At 32.9% G+C, this 19,255-nt stretch overlaps 1 protein-coding gene across 8 annotated transcripts in view; it reads right to left on the reverse strand.

The window, feature by feature from the left end:
* LOC145664754 (uncharacterized) overlaps window positions 1-19,255 on the reverse strand; it is a 147,825-nt gene that overhangs the window by 64,949 nt on the left and 63,621 nt on the right. For all 8 annotated transcript variants that reach the window (XM_081731681.1, XM_081731683.1, XM_081731679.1 and 5 more), the window contains exons 2-4: window positions 13,145-13,269; window positions 8,681-8,809; window positions 1,433-1,543 (exon numbers count right to left, since the gene is read on the reverse strand). In XM_081731681.1, coding sequence (XP_081587807.1) covers window positions 1,433-1,543; window positions 8,681-8,809; window positions 13,145-13,269 — 365 coding nt within the window. The remainder of the gene's footprint in view (window positions 1-1,432; window positions 1,544-8,680; window positions 8,810-13,144; window positions 13,270-19,255) is intronic.

Consider the following 19,255-nt stretch of genomic DNA (forward strand, 5'->3'; position numbering starts at 1 on the left):
ATCACACTGTGCAACATGGAGCACTGAATCTGTTGAATTACTAACGAAGTTTAAGAGTTTGTTGGATCATTCTACCAGCAGTGGATTATCATTTCCCTTTTCCCGCTCCACCAAGTGTGAAAACAAAGTTATTAATACAAACAACCTGTCAGTGTGACAAAAGTGATATACAAATGGCTATTTTCCTGTGAAAAATATATATAGTGTTTATTTTTTAATTACTTAAAATATCTTTAGTGAAAGTGTTTGTGAATTTGTAGTGTTGTATTATTTCATTTTTGAGAGATAAGTCAACAAATGTCTGCATATACAGGTAATCTTTTTTCCTTTTTTAGATAAATTCCATGTTTCCATTTTCAGCCTGGCATAATCAAAATATATCTGTCTTCCACGAAGCATAAAGCTTGAGGTTTTTGATGCCAGATGAACTATTGGTTTCACCTCTTTAAATATTAATTCATGTAGACGCAAAATGAACCATTCACACACGTTTCTGAACAGAAACAAAAATCTCGATCGTAGTATAGCAGCCCTCCAGGGATTAAAAGCTTGAACTGTTACAATGGATACCTTCTGATAACACAGATCAGAATCACATTTGGAAGATAATGCAAATTTAAAGTATTTGGAGGGCGACATCTCCACAATAGCATAAAAGCCTATGAAGTAGACTATACTATGGTACGCCTATGTGTGTCATGACATCTCAAATTAACGTAATTTCCCATAGAATCAAGCCCATACTCAGTTAAAGACTCAACATAGTGTACTTCGTAAACTCTAATTACTTGAAGATTCTGGATTTGGCCACGCTGTCAACAATAAAGACCCAAATTTATCATTATCAATCAGCTGTACTCCAGGCGATATGCAGGAAAAAAATCGAAAAATAAAATCGACAGGATCAATAATCTAACAAGATTTTAGTATTTTTTCGGATAGTGTGTCTTCTAAGCATCAAAGTTGTGTAAGAAATGGACGTACAGTTGAATGCGAGATACCACATTCACTGAATCAAAAATAATAACAATTGAGCAACGAGAAACTTTTTTTTTTTTTGTCTGTCAGATAACATTGTGACAAAAGTCAACGTTTGACAGATTTTAATATACAAATAGCTAACGAACTTGATCTAAAGAATCAAACACTACAATTAAAATTTTAGTTCAACACTACGATACTCATTGATTACTTTAATTTCTTTTATTCTTAAGTGCTAGATTTGTAAAAAAACTAAAAAACAGTTTTTTTCATTTAATAGAAATGGAAACGTAACCGCACAGAACTTCCTTTTGATTTCTTCCCTTATAAATGGTGTTATGAAAATAGATCTTTTAACACGCGTTAAAAATAAATTAATAAATTAAATATCTGTGAACAGGAAAGAAATTTATTTACGAAAGAATACTATTTACTGAAATATTTAACATACCTGTAACTTCAATATGATGTTCATGCTTTTTTCAGAAATATTGAGTATATTAATTTTCTTTTCTTTGTCTTCCATGCACACCTGACAAAAATTAGGTGATGCTGGATTGCTCTGTAAAGTACACGGAAAGGAAAATATATATAGAGTTAATAATCCACTACTTAACAATTCATATTTTAATATACAAAAAAGCTGCAGCTTAGGACAGTAATAGTATCGCAGCAGTTAAAACAAGGGGTGTGCATATGTTTGTTTGTACGTTAAAGTTATACTCTAAATTCACCTATAAAGTAACTTCAGAAATTATTATATACGAAATTTATGTAAAGTTTATTAGTAGATAAACTCATACTCAATGATATGACTAACTGACACTACCAATGTGTTTATCCCAGCGAAATAATTTCCATCTTAGATCCTGCTATCATTTCCGATTATACCAAGTACAACAATCGATGAATTCATTAGGCTCACATATTTATAGCTAACATTAAATAAAAAGTAAATCATAATTTGTTCGCTAACTAAGAGTTCTACCACTCACATGTATAAAAAAAAAAAAAAAAAAAAATCACAAAAACTAAACAAATGGAACTAAAAGCTTCTATCAACTGTCAAAACATTACTACATAGGATTGTTAAGTTGATCCACATACCTTCATTTACATTTTAATGTTAGTTATGGACATATAAATATGTACAGTTATGGATTTCCGTACTTGAAGTGACCGATGATGAGTGCGAGAGCAAATCTCAAACTACACATTAATGGGATAGGCACAAAGGTTAGGCGTATCATTTCTATACTTCACTTCAAATGTACGTACTCAGCTTCTTCTCTAAATCGTTTCAGATTTATTAAACTATCATCGAACATCGAATTTTCACAGTGTTAACTGACAGAATTATCAAGACAGATAATAATAATAATAATAATAATAATGTTGAAATGTTTATTAGGGATAAATAGCTACAGCCACAAAGTGCCCCCAAGAAAGATTATACAATATAGGGCGCTTACATTTAAACATAACATAAAAATGAAACATGAAAAAAAAAAAAATGCAATGGTTATTACAGATGAACATACAATAAAGATCATAATGAAAAAAACAAATAAACATAATTATTATCTCAAGTATCATCTCAAACAAAGTACACCCAGTCATAAGACTAAAATAATAACATAGTGATATGAGTATACAATAGAGAAAAAAAATGTATATAACATATTAAAAGGGAACATCATATAGACATAAAATTACAAATGAAAATACATGAAAATCATAAAAAGAAAATAGGCATAATTTTCAATAATTTTACATCTTAATTAAAGTACACTCATTCATAAGGCAAAAATGAAAAATAATAAAATGAGCATATGGCATGTAAAACTCATAACCAAGATAAAAAAAAAAGAGAGAAGTGTAGTATCCAAAAAAAGGGAACAAGAATAAAAGAGAAAAAAGATGATTGGAAAAGGGAAAGAAAGTAAAAAAGAGAAAACAAGAAAAACTACCTAAAAACCTAAAAACAAAAAAAAAAAAAAACAAAAAACAAAAATCTCAAATGGCACCTTACAAGTTAAGGAAAAAAGAAAAATTATTTATCCTTTAGAATTTTAATTAATTGTGAACGGATTTTAAGAAAGTTACTTTGAAAGATATCTAGAGCATAGTAACACTAGTTGGCTGTATCTATAGTTTTATAACTTGAACATTTCAGGGTAGGGACATTCGAAACAAAAGGTACAAAATTTCTAACATTGCGATATGGAATTCTTATGGACCATAGACCATCAACAGAAAAGACACCTTGAAGAATATTATGAAAGAAACTCAAATCAAAAATACACCGCCTATCAGTTAGAGATAACAGATAAAGCTCTTTAGATATACAAGACAAACTCATATCTTGGAACTTTTTAAACTTCCATCGTAAACAAGCTAAAAAATTGTTTTGAACAGATTCTATAGCATTTACAAAATACTTAGTTTCACTATTCCAAATAACAGTGCCGTACTCCAAATGGGATTGCACGTTGCAAATGTACAAAGTCTTACAGGTGTTGACATTCGAAAAATTACGGCAAAGACATTTTAACATAGCTAAGTTCTTCCTAGCCTTAGAGGCTATTACCTGTAAATGCTTGTAGAATAATAACTTGTTATCTAAAATTATCCCTAAATCCTTGGCATAAGCTCCAAAATCGATTCTCTGTTTACCGACTGTGTAATTATACAAAAGGAGATCAGCTTTCCTTGAGAAAGTTATACCTTTAGTTTTGGTAATATTCAAAGGCAAAAAATTGTTTTCAGATCACTTGACCAATAATTCAATATTCTCTTGTAAAGTTACTTGATCTTGAAGGGTTTTAATTTCTTTAAAAATTTTTATTGGCATACATCAAATATCTACAAGTTAACTTCTCAGGTAGGTCATTTACATACAACAAAAACAACAATGGACCAAGATTAGAGCCTTGAGGCACACCAGATGTTATATTATGAATAGAAGACATATAGCCATTATACCTTACTTTGAATTTCCTATTATTTAAGTACGAATCTAGCCACTTTATTATTTGATTCGATAATTTGTCCTTATACAACTTACTTATTAATAAGTGATAAGGTAATCCCGATCGAATAACAGAAAACAAACTATGAACAAAGCATGCCAAATTTGTAATAACTGATTTACCATTTATAAACCCATGTTGATTTATGTCCAACTGATCACGTACAGCATTATACAAGTAGTTGTACATTATTTTTTCAAAATTTTTAGGGATAACATTCATTATAGAAATTGGTCTATAATCATTAATTTTGTCACCTTTAGTCTTAGGTATTGAATAAATATTTCCATTTAAACTCCAATTAAACAAAGATGTTAACACTGGTGAAATTACCTCAGCCACACCTTTTATAATAAAAACAGGTATTCTATCTATACCAGACGCAGATTTAGTCTTCAAGGATTTAATAGGATTTCTTACCTTTCTAGTTGTAATAGGAGGTATTTTCATTTTACAGAAAGTTTCTGGTGATGTTGAATACTTATTTGTATTACTATTGGAAATGTCTGGTAGTCTGATGCAAAGTACTCTGCAAATAAATTTGCCAACGACTCGCAGTTGGTAACCAAAGAATCATTTACTACAATTCCAACTGCAGTCTTGTTTTTACCCTTAGATACATATCTCCAAAATTTCTCAGGATTGTTTTTAATTGATTTTCCATTTTAATATAGTGAATACGTTTGTCATCTTTTAATTGAGTCTTAAAGGCCTTGCGGTAATTGGCAAATAATAAATAGTCATCATGATTTAATGTAATTTTATACTTTTTGTGTCCTAAATTCTTTGCTTTTAATAAAGAAACAGATTTTGTGGAGTACCAACAAGGATATTTAGATGTTCTTGGCCTAGATTTCGGAATATTTGTTTCCATAGCTGATACAACTGCTTTTTCAAAATCCAAAACAAGTTTTAACAAGATATTATACCAATCAATATTAGCCAGTTGTTGATATAATGCGTAATAATCACCGCTAACAAATTAAAAACGTTCAGAGAACTTATTTATTTTACAACCTTTAGGTAAGAACACAATGGTTTCAATCGGATAATGAAAAGTATCAGGATAGACCATGCACTGATTGGTTTTTCTTGATATAGAAGTAGCATTTGTGATAACAAGATCAAGAGCAGAAACTGAGGGTTCAACACACAGGTTAGTATTTTCCAAAAAAAAAAAAAAAAAAAAAAAAAAAAAAAAAAAAAAAAAAAGACAATTGCTGGAACTTCAATTTGGAATAATAATGTATTCCTGGAAGCTGTTCATTATTTAATCAATCAATTTTGGATATGTTGAAATCTCCAAGAATCAATATATCATTTTCCAAAGGATTAAACCTACTAGAAATATGGTTCAAATAATTTTCAAAATTCACAGGGGGAAAAGTTGGTTGAAAATAAACACACGATATTAAGAGATTCTTTCTAGTATTACATTTTAGTTCAATCCACACACATTCACTTATAAGTTCAAGATCAGGCCTGCGATTCACCACGAAGTTTTTTCTAATTGCTATCAGAGATCCACCACCTCTTTGACATGATTCTTCATTATATAGTCTGTCGGCTCTAAAACATGTATAGGTATCTGGGAAATAATCATAGTCTCTATGAATATCGGATAACCATGTTTCTGTTACTGCGATTATATCATATTCACAGTCAGAAATTGAAGAGAAAAAATCACTACTTTTAGTTCTAAGTCCACGAACATTTTGATATCAAATTTTAAGGTTTAGGTTCATCATACTTAGTAGGAGAATTATGATTAGTAACTTCGCCATAATTCCCCAATCTACCATAGAAAGGACCTATGAGAATACCTGTAGGTCACACTTTAGGATCGTTGATTCGGGAAAAATCTGATTCATTCACCTCTATATGAAAGGAAGAGTAAGAATTATGTTTGGTTTTCAATCTGGTGCAAACCACTTCTTTCACATTGAGTTCCTTAACAATTCCTTCAAGTTCTTCACTAGTAACTAACGGTTTAAGTCTTGTTACAAACAGTGCTTTTTTTCTTGATTTAGATACCAGGTTTGAATTACCTGAGCCACATCCAACGGCGAGTTTCCTTGGTTCTCTCCGAGAATCTGAAATCGGCAAATTGTTAGCTCTCAGAGCTTGAAATGGTTTATTATTTTTAGATATTACTTGAGACCAGAGTGAAGGTGTTAACTTAGAGGATATTTGCTTATCTTTTCCAGTTTCACTATTATCAGTTAAATTTGGAAAACGATTTTGATCATTGATGTTAGGAGTCGGTGTAAAGTCTTGTTCAAGGTCCTGATTAGAAGTTGAAATCTTACGGGTGTACACTTGTTCTCCAACTAACAAACCTCTCAATAAAGAGTTTTCTTTCCTCAAACTTACAATTTCATTTTTAAGTTCAAAAAGTTCATGTAAAAGTTCACTCTTGATCTTGTTTACACTAAATTCAAGTAATTTTGATATCATTTCAAAGTCCATAGAAGAACCCTTACAAGACAACTGGTCATCTTGTCTCTTTTCATTTTTAGAGATACGTAATTGCCTACCACTAGTTGAACTACCACAAACAAAACAAACAAAAAAAAAAAAAAAAAAATGAACATAAGCATTACATTTAAATTCACTTAATTGGATATGTTCCTTTTTACTAATTTGTCCAAAACAAGCTGAGTGACACTAAAAAAAAAAAAATAAATAAATAAATAAAAACAATGAACGCACACACAGAGGTACAAAAGACTCCAAACGACCAAAAAGGAATCTGTTCACAAATTAAAAAAAAAAAAGAAATCAGCTTCTCGACCTGCCAGAAGATCTAAAATCACTGAAGACCTCACGACCCAACCTATTATATTGTGAAGCTTAGGAACAGAGAAGGTGGAAAGGTCCCTGCTTAGCCACCTTTAATAATAATAATAATAATAATAATAATAATAATAATAATAATAATAATAATAATAATAATTATTATTATTATTATTATTATTATTATTATTATTATTATTATTATTATTAAGAGTAGAACATTCAGCAATCCACAGTTTGTCTTAGCCAAACATTAAAGAACAACGCAAGTGTTCTGGTACTGAAACAGAAGGTCTAATATTATCTTAATGAGAGAACTATCTAGTGAGTATTCCTTCAGACGTTGTCAGCAAAGGTGGTTGGCAGACCCTTTTATACTGTCACGTAATACAACCAACTGGCCGTGGTATTCGGTGGCACATCACTGATAAAACAATTTGTTTTCTTCTGGGAAAAATAATATTAGCCATGCTCGCCACTGAAGAACCAGACAATTTTCGAGGAGTGTTCGCCTGTTTGTCTTCTGGAGAAACAACTTCCACCACTGATGATGAACTTTAGGTCACTATTCCTGAATCAAGGCAGCAGTTATTTACACATTCCACTGATGAGGATATATATTTCATATGTAGTGTGCTCGCCGAGGGATGTCATCCTTCATACGTGAATGTGGAGCTAGACAAAGTATTCAACATCATCTCATGGATTGTCCTCATCATGCTCAGCTTCAAGCTGACTTTGTTCTACCAGCAGACTGCCTCCTACCTAAGGCTTCAAAATGGCGTGTTTGTATTGAACTCACTTGTCAGTATGAAATTCGACTACAAAGCCTTTTACGAAGAAACAACGATCAAACATATCTCCTTTGTTACGGTTAATACTAGTTAATAGCGTTACAAAACTAATCAATATACTGATAACGATAACTAAAAGCGAATAAATCATGACTAAGAAATGTATTATTAACGAAGGTCCGTAAAGCTTGCCCCTTCCTCTCCTTTTTTCTCTCTTCTATCTATCTTTGTGTTACATGTTTATAAACATTTCTTGGTCTATTTAATTTTGGATTATAACCTGTAGAAATAGACTTAAAACATATTTCTTTTAATTTCAGACACACATTTATGTTTAACCCTAGTATTCAATGTAGTATTTAATGTCAAATATGTTTTCGATAGGAGCTCCGTCGTGGCTACTGAGTTATTGTACGCGCCTTCGGCATGGGAGGCTTAAGCTCGATTCTTCGTGGAAGCTAATGTGGTTCAGATCTCACGTCAAGTAGAAGGTCCACGTTTCATATAGACTGATGCTGAACGGAAAGTTAATTCCCAAATCAACCAACCATCCGACGTGTTTAGAGAAAGAAATGTAAAATAATTTGATTCTCGCCTTACAACCACAAGCAACTCCGAACGTCTAAGGATTTAGTGTTTACTAACTGAACTTGTGTTCGGGTTTGTATTCGAGGCTTAAATTTTTAGTAATTTAAACTCATAGTCACGTGTACAGAAGGCAAACACCCTAGCTATGAGGGAACTTAACATATTTATAAATATGAAGAGGTCTGTACCATGAGTATAATATTTATCTTTGTTTCTTTATTACAATTTGTCATTATTCAACTTTAGTTGAAATTTTCAGGTTCAGCACACAGATTCTGCAGTCGGTTAGAAAGTTTAGCATACACAAAGCCGTGAGGGTACTTTGATGTTGCTAGATATTTCAGAGAAAAGAAAGGAATATATTTAGCAACGTGTGATATTCATACATGGTTTCACATAGTAAAACGCGCCAGAAAAACTTAAAACTTACGGGAAAACTTAATATTTACAACCCAAGGGGACTGATTGAAAAAAAAAAAAAAAAAATACCTGCGAATTGGTTTCTTCAAATATTTTTGCCTGAGCATTCTGATACTTCTGTTGAAAACTGTCGGCTTCATTCAGCAGATGCAAACAAGATTTACATATAGCTTTCGTCAAACGATCATCTGGATACACCTACAACAAAAAAATAAACTAAAATAAGACTATGTTATCTGACAAACACCATGCCATAATATTAAAAAAAAAAAAAAATGAAATCTTTTGAGTTTTACGTCCCACGGTTATGCCGGTTAGACTAAAGGAGACGGTGATGATGAGTAATGAATAAAATGGTGGAATGAAGAAAGTGGGAGGAAACGGGAGAACCCCGAGAAAACCCACGCACACGGTGTTTGTCTACCACAAAGTTCACTTGCGGGGGCTGGGATCGAACCCAGGCCATAATATAAGAACTCACGGATCGTATCAACCTTCGAAATTTTGAACCTTTGAAGTTTGAAAAAAAAAAAATTGTAAGCACTACACAATTTCGTTTAGTGGAAATAATCTCGTACCTTCCACCTTATTTTATTGCACAATTCCTGCCAGTCATATTAGGATAAACTTCAGCTGGGAAATGAATATTAACATACATGATCTCCTTCAGCAGACGGCCAATACCAATAGATAAGCACTAATTTCTTGTACAAAGTTATTTGTAACAATCCGCTGATTTCGAGGGCAATGTTGATTTAGACTGAATTATTACAGCTTTCAAAACAGCCCGAACATTTTTTTTTATTTGAATATGTACACTTACAAATAAATGGTAAATCTACCTGTGTATGGTGACAATTTTCCTTGTACTAGTACATGATATTGGTTCACTCTGAAACCTTCTTAACCACCAATTTTCCTAGTAGCGCGTGACTCTGAATGTAATCTTATCGACAGTTATTTCCCTGGAAATTTTAAGGAAACAGTGTCATCTGAAAGAACGATTAACTTCTATGTTACTTGTACTCCCGCACTTATTCGCTTTTTGGCAATTTTGTCTTTGTCGAAGGAAGTCGCTCACCATTTTTTTGCAAGTCTTCCTATCTGAATGATAACGGTTTATCCTTAAACCTATTCCATTTAGTGAATTCGTACTTTTTTTTTTTTTTTTTTGTTTGTTTGTTTGTTTCTTGACATAAAAATCATTTTAAGTTACCCCACTGAATTTGTTGAAACATGAAAGCACTTACTTTTTCGATCTGAAATTTGACATTCAGTAGATATAATTAAAAATTATTTTTTGTGTGTGTACAGACGTAACTACACGTACATATTTCTACTTTAACTTTGTTATCGTTGACTAACGACATCTATTCTGTTTTGTTCCAGTATCTTAACTGCAAGGAGGAAACAAATGTCTAATCATCGCAGTATAAAAATTCCATTCTCAGCACACCTAGAAACAAAATTAATCTATTATGTAGAAAATTAAGTAGTGAAATTTTTATGTACAATTGGATAATAAAATAATCTACATAAGCATTAGAGTTTCCTTTTTTGGAGTTTCAATGATGTAATCCCATTTATGGCTTAAGTCACCGTTATTAGGATCGGGTAAGGGATCTTCAGTTCTTATGGACAAGGATTCAAATACATTTCTATCCTTGCGTGTAGAAGAAGATTCAAGTATTTAACGTGATCTATTGGATGCCCGCATTTTTAAAAAGTTTCAACATAAGCAAGTCGTGTGAAGTTCATTGCCCCTTGAGTCTCTAACATCTTCTTTTAATGCTAGTGGAGATGTTTCTTTTGATCATTCTTACAACTTAGAACACGAACAGGAAATTTCGTACACCTCTAAAGTGACCAAGTCACTTTTACAATAATGCTTGAATGTGGACAAAGAATTTTTGAAACAGGAGCCAGATGTCTCAGCAAAATTGATTCCAAATTTAGTTCTTATGCTTCCCAGTCTTTCTGAAATACCCGTCCAAACAGGCATGGATTTTTTTCAGACTATTACTTTGAGAACTCTTTAGGAATTCTTATGTGAACCTTTTCCATTTTTCAAAAAGAATATAGGGCTGGAACTACTTTCCTATCTAATTCTAGTAGCATGTACAGACGTGACGCATCTGTCTCTTCTGTAGATATGCCGAAAGCTCTTAGAAAGAAATTTTTCCACACATTCGTTTTTATTGGATGTGAATGTGCCGGCTCTTTGTGCACAAAACAGTCCCTTGTAGCTTTCATCCAATAAACCGAAGTATATCATTTGTCATTATGTTAATAAATGCAGAGATCATGCAACAACTTTTCTCTGGAAGAAATCTGAGATTGATTTGAGGTAAATTTCCACTAAACGGGGAGGGAGAAAGAGCGAGAGCGAAAGCAAGAGAGAGAGCGAGAGAGAGAGAGAGAGAGAGAGAGAGAGAGAGAGAGAGAGAGAGAGAGAGCGCACTGTTGGCCCATTGATGTTTATACTGATTCGTAATAATCGCCCTCAATTAAAATGGCAATACGAATTGAATCCAAGTAAAGAGTTAAGTGCTTGACATGAGTCACTGCATCTGTTATTAATTAATAAGGATTAAATGTCGTAAGGTGCGCTATTGGGATATTTTATGATTTAACTACTTGTTATAATTAAAAGTACGAGCAACTTCAGGATCTGTTTATGTGAGGATGAAGCGAAAATTTCTTGTTTATAATTTGCGTTGCTTAGTGTTCTTGAATCTTCAATAAAGGTCTTTAAAAATATGTAACTACAATATCTAATTTTAAGTTCTTTACATTTTTAAAAAATAATACACCGTCATTTATGTATTTTGTTCTAAACAATGTAGAAATGAGTTGTGAAAAATTTTGTATTTCGTGCGATAAAATTTTGTGTATTAAAATTAACTACCACTCTATAATGAAAATTTTCCATACTAATAAATGCAAGTGGAAGTTTAGGAAACTAAAGAGTCCCTTACCGTTCATAATGATTGTACGAAGGTATCACATACACCACATAAGATACCATTCGAGCTAGTGTTAAGGAACCCGTAGCAAGTACGAACAGATCTGTACAGAAAAATTAAGACTAATATGACCAGAATGAAAGAATATGTTAAATACTCAAGGATAAATAAACTTCACTGGTGTGGCTTATGTTGAAACTTGTAGGAAGCTGGACATCAAACAGATCACGTTGAAGTACTTCGCTCTTATCACAAGCGTAGATAAAAATATTTGATTAGGCTTAGGAATTATATTTCTTAGCACTACTGGAATCTATTGCTTTTTGAGCCTGTCATATGAGGGATGACATCCCTCGCCGATCACACAACCCGGGAAAGTAGGGAAAGAAACGAACACGGAAGGAAGGTACTTGTCTGGGATCTTTATTCTATATCATCCTGGCATTAGCCTGGTGTGAATGAGGAAAGCCCAGGAAAAACCTCACTCAGGATAGCTGGGCCTGAGAAAGCTTTTAAACCTTTTGCACCGAGTGTCCCCACTGAGAATCGAACCAGGGATCGCTCCCACTAAATGTAACAGCGCTAGCAACTACATTAAGTGGACCCAAGGAAATTTATTTGAATTCTTGTTCGTAAGGAAGGATTCAAGATCACTCACTCAACCCTAGTAAAGGTAAGTTAGGCTTAAATGGAATAACATCATTGGTATCTTCAGAAAAAAAAGGCCTAATACTTATGTAGTTTATTTTATTATACAACTGTACAGAATATCTTATATACTTAATTTTCTATATATATATTTTATCTACTGACAGTAGAATTTTTATATGGTAATGATTAGTTACGGTACTGGAACAAAACCGAACTGATAATGTTAATCAAATTTAACAACTTGGAGTAGAAGTACATAGTTATATGTGTTGTAGATATACAAATTATTTATTTGTAATTGTTTTTTGTACTCAAAGTTAAAATTTGAAACGGAAAATAAGTGCTTTCACATGTTTTGACAAGTTCAGTGGGAAAAACGTATAGTGGTTATTTGGTTATTTTAAACAAAATTGAATAAGTAAACATGCAAGCTATTGCAAAATTGCGAAGTATTCCTAAATTACATAGCAAGTCACACTGAAAAAAAAAAATGGAAGTATGGACTCGAATACGTGTTTTTTCTTTTAACGACCAATGATTACACACCTAAGAGAGACAGTAATAATGATAATGAACGAAATAGTAGAAGGAAACGCGAAAACTCCGGGAAAACCTATGAACACAATGTTCGACCACACAAAACAAACTTAGCGTGATCAGAGATTGAAACAGGGACACCGACACACCAGAACGCTCTAAACTAAACCACCGCAGCCCCGAAGTAGCGATCTATGTTCAGTCCTTGTAGTTAATAATTTCGGGAATTATTTCTGTCATTTTCATCAGAGCATTTAGAAAAGATGGCTCTTACCTATTAAAATTTTGTTGGCTGTACAAATTAAAAAAAAAAAAAAAATGAATGAGTTTATATTATATAATATGTTCCACTACATCAAATTTCAAATAAATACTTTACCTCATACTGTAGAGTTCTACATAGTTTCAAAGCAATTAGTTGGTTTTCTCCTTCTTTTCCGAAAATATCTATACATTCCACACGACGACTAGAACACAGACGACATCTAGAGTCCATTTTCAATCCTAGAGGTAAATTTAAAAATCACATAAATAATACAACTATTTACAGATAATTTCTTTTATGCGTAAAAATATAGCATTATGGTCATTGAGAATGTAATGCAATTCAGTACTTGAAAAGTTGTATGAATGTAAAAATTAATGTTAAAAATACAGTATATCTAAACATACACAGAATTACCTGAGATATTTTTATTTTTAGTTGAAAGTCCTATGATTATGCTTCGAGGCTAAATGGTGGTGGTGATAACGAACAAGTGTGGATTGAAGAAAGTGGGAGGAAGCAGAACTCCTAGAAACTCATACAAATTGTGTTTGTCCATCATAAAGCCTATTTGGCGAGAGCTAAAATCGAACCAGGAACCCACACATCAGAAGTGAGCGCTATAACTCTGACGTACCGTCGCTCCAATTGACTTCTAAGCAATCACTTAACTTCATAAAGTAATTTTCGTATTGCAGAGCTTTTCTAGTTGACATTGCTTTATGGGTCATTCCATGTCAAATCACCTAATTTTAAAACATGATCCTGCTTCAATGTCTCAGATTCTCTTCAATTTTTTTTCATACATAAATTATGCTAAATTAATTCTCCCCAACTTTTTTGATGAGAAATGGGCTAGTGAAAAATTTTTAAAAAATGTGAATTTGGCGCCAATTTCACTTTCCTGCACTCATAATCATGGAACTCAAATTACCATAACTTCTTTATTTCTCAAGTTATCTCATTCATTTTTTTTTTTAATACATGTACGGAAATATAGTTTTAGGTTTCATTACATATTGTGTTATTATTCATAAGCTACAACTATGAAACTTTTGAAGCTTTTTCTCATACAATCATCTTAGCACATACATGTTATGGTCAAAAAATAAAAGGTTTTTTGAATATACAGAAATATACAGTTTTAGTGTTGTGAACAGATTATACCATTCCTCTGAAGTAGGAATAGCCAATTCCAGAATTTTCACTTTCCGTATTCCGGAAAGTAAAAGCGGAAAAATTTCGAAATTCGGAAAAATTCCGGATTTTTTCCGAAATCTGGAAAGTAAGATTTCCGCCCCAAAATTTTGGCCATCCCTACTCTGAAGTAACAACTGTCACACTTCAAAACTTTTTCAAATAATCATCTTAGTAAACATTAGGTGTGCTTAGAAATGAACTGGTGTATTGTGTAGTTTTGGTATTACCATATTATTATTTTTTTGTACTTTAACTATGCTTTCTTTTTTTTTTTCCTAATTGTACCATTGTTCACAACTATCAAGCTTTGGTAACTTTCTATAGATTAGTTTGCATTTACTTGATAAGGTTAAATAACAAAAAGGGTGGCCTTTTTTGTAATAATTTTGTGGTTTTGTGAATGGAAAATATAGGCCTAGGCCTAGCAATGTAACGAGTTGAGTGATTATTACAAAATCTATCAACAAAAAAAAGAAATAATAGACTAATGTATATAGATGAAAACAATTAACATACATACCTGTAATAATTCTCACAATTAAACGGATTTCCATACAAAATGAAGTGTCCTATATTTAACAGCTCATTAGTTTCACTAATGATATGATATCTTTTGTAATTTTATTTTCAATTGCGTAATTCCTGGCTGACTGGCTTGTAAGAGATGGAACAGGAACTTCCCAGATGATATTTTCAAAAGATACTCAACAAAAGTCTTCATTTTCTGGCCAGTAGAATATAGAAGGCCCAGAGCGATTCATGAATAGCAGTCTGACGTACAAAAATAACAAAAGCAATTTTTTTATATATTTTAACCGTATCATGTATGTGCTAAGATACAGTAATATGCTTTATATTAGTGTTTCTCTCCGAAGATAAGTTTATATGTTTGTCTCCAATCCATTTGACAATGAGATCTCGAAATCCACAAGTGCTAGAAACGTGCCAGTTTCTCTACTCGATTCCAAATTTTGGGTCGATTGTCCAGTTCAAATTGAATATTTAAAAAACGTGGCCGTTATTTCTTTATTCCATTTTTTAAGGATAAACTGGAACTGTTGAAATTAAATATACATATTCTTGAGTTACACATTCCAACACAATATAGTTGCATTCAGTGGTTGTATATCCCTCAGACGTTTGTTTCATGGCCAAATGATAATGAAAAACAAAGGTGAGGTAATCTTGAGATTAATGCCCATTTCAGCAGCGAGGCCATATGAGACGGGGGATACTAATTAACGTGGAATCCGAACCACATGAGCTCCCGCCGGGAATCGAACCCGGGTTTATGAAAAACGAAGGATAACCATTTCTCCAGTCTAAGATGAATCTTTGTTGTTTGGAGTGTTTTGCCCAATGACCACCATATATCACTGACATTATAATTGTGTGTGTAATGTATTTGCTTATTACAAACTGCACGCAAAAAGAAAACACTGATCATCATGAAACTCCAACCGGGAGTAGGCTCAATCTTGCAAATAATGCGGCCCCTTTATGGTACCCCTTGCCGATTTTTATCAAGACGTCTTTTACTTGTGTCTGTAGATGGACATGTACAGATGTTGTGAGGAATGACAAAGAGATTCATGCTCATATGTGAATGATATGCTGTGTAGAGAGCGCAGGATCAGCTAGCTGGATCAGGATCCGTTATAAAAGCAGGATAAAATAAATTATAGTAATGCTCAGTTAGATTGAGCCAAGTTGATGAGGCGAGATTTCTACTTATCGACATCACCGCCACTATTCCTTTACGTTGCCCCAGTCCACTGTTCCGATTCCTGCAATTTGTTTATGTGACATGTCAAGTGTTTAAATCACTTGTAATTGCAGTCGTCGTGAACAAGAATATTGAACCGTACGTGCGGATTAATTTTAAGAACACAATTCGAAATAATTCTTTAAATATCATAGTAGGGATGTACCGATACCACTTTTTCACCCATACACGATACCGATACCGATACTTTTAGACACATTTCTTATATATTATCAGAAATTTTCAGAATAATGAAATGATCAACATTGTAACAGGGTATATTAGATACAAGGCCAAAATTTGACATGAAAAGCAGAAATTCATGGTAGGTTCCACACAAAAAATATATTTCCTCTAAATTTAATCCAGCTAAATTTAAATGAGCTAAAAAGCACCAAATACTTATATAGTGTAAACTTAATTCTAGAAGTCAGTGATTGATATTTAGAGTGATAATGTACATTGATATTTACATTGTAATGACTAGCCTCTATTACATACATAACGGATACTACCATTACAAATTTTTACTGTTTGCAAAATTATGCGTGCTGAACCAGGTGTTGCTGTGTATACCATTAAAAAAAAAAAAAATTAAAGTTACTCAAGCGAAGTCGAAAACGATAAAACGATATGTATGGTGCCTTCCATTTCAATTCAGGCAGAGCATGTACCATCACCATCTCACAAATAAACCTTACGTTTGGGTGAATCGAGTTGCTGCCTGTGACCCATCTTGAAATCTGCCATTTTGAATTAAGGTTAAGTTTTTAAAATAGGAATAGGGTCATGTGATACATGATTTAAGGTGCAAATTTAATCAGAAGAACAATGGTGACGTTAATTTTGATTTACGCGCAATTGGTAAAAAGTTACAGGGAAATTAAATATTGTTGCGGCATATGTATTAGTCCTTTACCCCACCTTGTAAATTTTGTGTTAATGATAATAATTAAATAAAAAGCAGGTGGATAAATATTAGGTATATGGTAAGAGTTGCCTTGATGGCAGCCATGTTCAAATGCGCCATTTTGAATCAGACAAAAGTTTTAAACAAAACGCATAACATTGACACCTTATTAATAGCAAATTTTATCATAACTCAAACGGTATAACCATTTTTACTTTATCATTAACCAGCACAAAATTAAATGGATCGCTCCTTACGACTATTGCTTTGACGGAATTGTTAACGACAAATGTGTCAAGTGTAACTCGATTGCCTTTGTCAGGTGTGCTCTTTGTGAGCAGAGCATTTGTGCAAGTCATGCACTCTTTTCTGAACTACATACTGATTATACTAATTGAGGACTTTTCTGAAAGAAAGACCTAAGCTCAATTATGACTCAATTCCACTTTGGTCATTTTTCCTTAAATTAGCAACTTGTTTATGCGATAACAAATGCTGGTAAATGATAAAGCAAAAATGGTTATACCGTTGGATTTATGGTAAAATTTGCTATTAATAAGGTGTCAATGTTATGCGTTTTGTTTAAAACTTTTGTCTGATTCAAAATGGCGGATTTGAACATGGCCGCCATCAAGGCAACTCTTACCATATACCTAATATTTATCCACCTGCTTTTTATTTAATTATTATCATTAACACAAAATTTACAAGGTGGGGTAAAGGACTAATACATATGCCGCAACAATATTTAATTTCCCTGTAACTTTTTACCAATTGCGCGTAAATCAAAACTAACGTCACCATTGTTCTTCTGATTAAATTTGCGCCTTAAATCATGTATCACATGACCCTATTCCTATTTTAAAAACTTAACCTTAATTCAAAATGGTGGATTTCAAGATGGCCGCTGTCAGGTATACCCTTATTATATGACTTCCCCCTAGTCCTAATATGTACCCATATATTTGTTATTCACCTTTTGTCGTTACAGGAGGTCTTACAGAGCTTTTACCTCCAACTGTATAAAGACTATTCTGTACTTCCATGTGATGTTCTGATAGCTGTATCTCCTAAACCCCTCGAGCTTCGCACCTACAACTTCACTGAAATACTGACCACATTTAGTACTACTTTCTCATATGGGTCTCAGTCAGCAACTCGATTCACCCAAACGTAAGGTTTACTTGTCAAATATTGTTAAAACTTTTCTTATAACAACTAGACATGTTTTTAAGAGACCCATATTTCTTCGTTTTGTCGAAAAAAATTTTCCCGCCAAGTAATAGGCCATCAAAGACGGGGAGTACAATTTATGAATGGTAGAAGACATGGAAAATAGTCAGCTTCGGAGCCCCACCATTCAGCTATGGAGACAGGTAGAGTTATAATTCTTGTTGTGGTATGTAGATAGGATTATAGTTTTATTTGCGCATGGATATCTTTTTTGTACATGACTTAAAAAATGAACGTCAGTTTATCTGAAAAGTCAAAGTTTGCGATTTTTTACGAGCACTTCCGGTTCGAATCTTAAAATTCTGTTTTCACGGTTGGTGAGATCTAGTTACCAGGCTTTCCGAAAAAAATTTTGTAACGATTCTGCGTGGAACCGTTTCGCCGCAAAAAAATTCGAGAAATCGTAAAATTTTCAAAAATCACCATTTTCTCGAAAACACCATCTCTTAAAATTCTGAAATTTTGTCAGATGGTTCAATTTTACATGAATAAAAAAAAACACCAAATATCATTCTCGACTAATGCTTCATGAATTAACTACAGCCTTCTGAAGTTAGCGATGTTTCGTTAACTTTGATGTTAAAGTTGGCAACACTGGAAAGAATAAAAGTGCGACGATTTGATAATGTTCGTGGTTCTCATTCATTAAATGAAGAATAAAAGGTTTTCCTGACTTCTTTTTATTATCTTGATAAAAAATGCTCTCTGAAATAGTAAAATGAGCCTCCCCTACTCCTCCGTTTTCTTAAACCGAACAATCTGAGATTGAAATTACGATTACGAAACCCACAAATGTTAAGTTCAAACAACCATCCAATAATTTCAGATGATCTGTAAAAAGCCTGAACTATTGCGTCAGTGATGATTTGGAATGCTTCAGACAAAGTCTCAATTAAATGCGATGTCATTACAGTAATCGAAAATGGATAAAAAGTTAAAAAATCGAAACGTTTTCTTTCACGTTCCACTAAAGAAATTTACAGACCTTTTAAACAGAACAACCCCAGCATAAGAATGGGTCACTCGAAATTTTATAGTATTCGACCAGGTGTCAGTCTGCAACCTGCGAAGGAAATGTGTATGTGTGTTGCAACAAATCAAAGGTCAACAACTGCCA

The sequence above is a fragment of the Thermobia domestica genome, chromosome 11 (assembly GCF_964235325.1).
Source record: "Thermobia domestica chromosome 11, izTheDome1.hap1.1, whole genome shotgun sequence".
NCBI classification, from domain to species: domain Eukaryota; kingdom Metazoa; phylum Arthropoda; class Insecta; order Zygentoma; family Lepismatidae; genus Thermobia; species Thermobia domestica.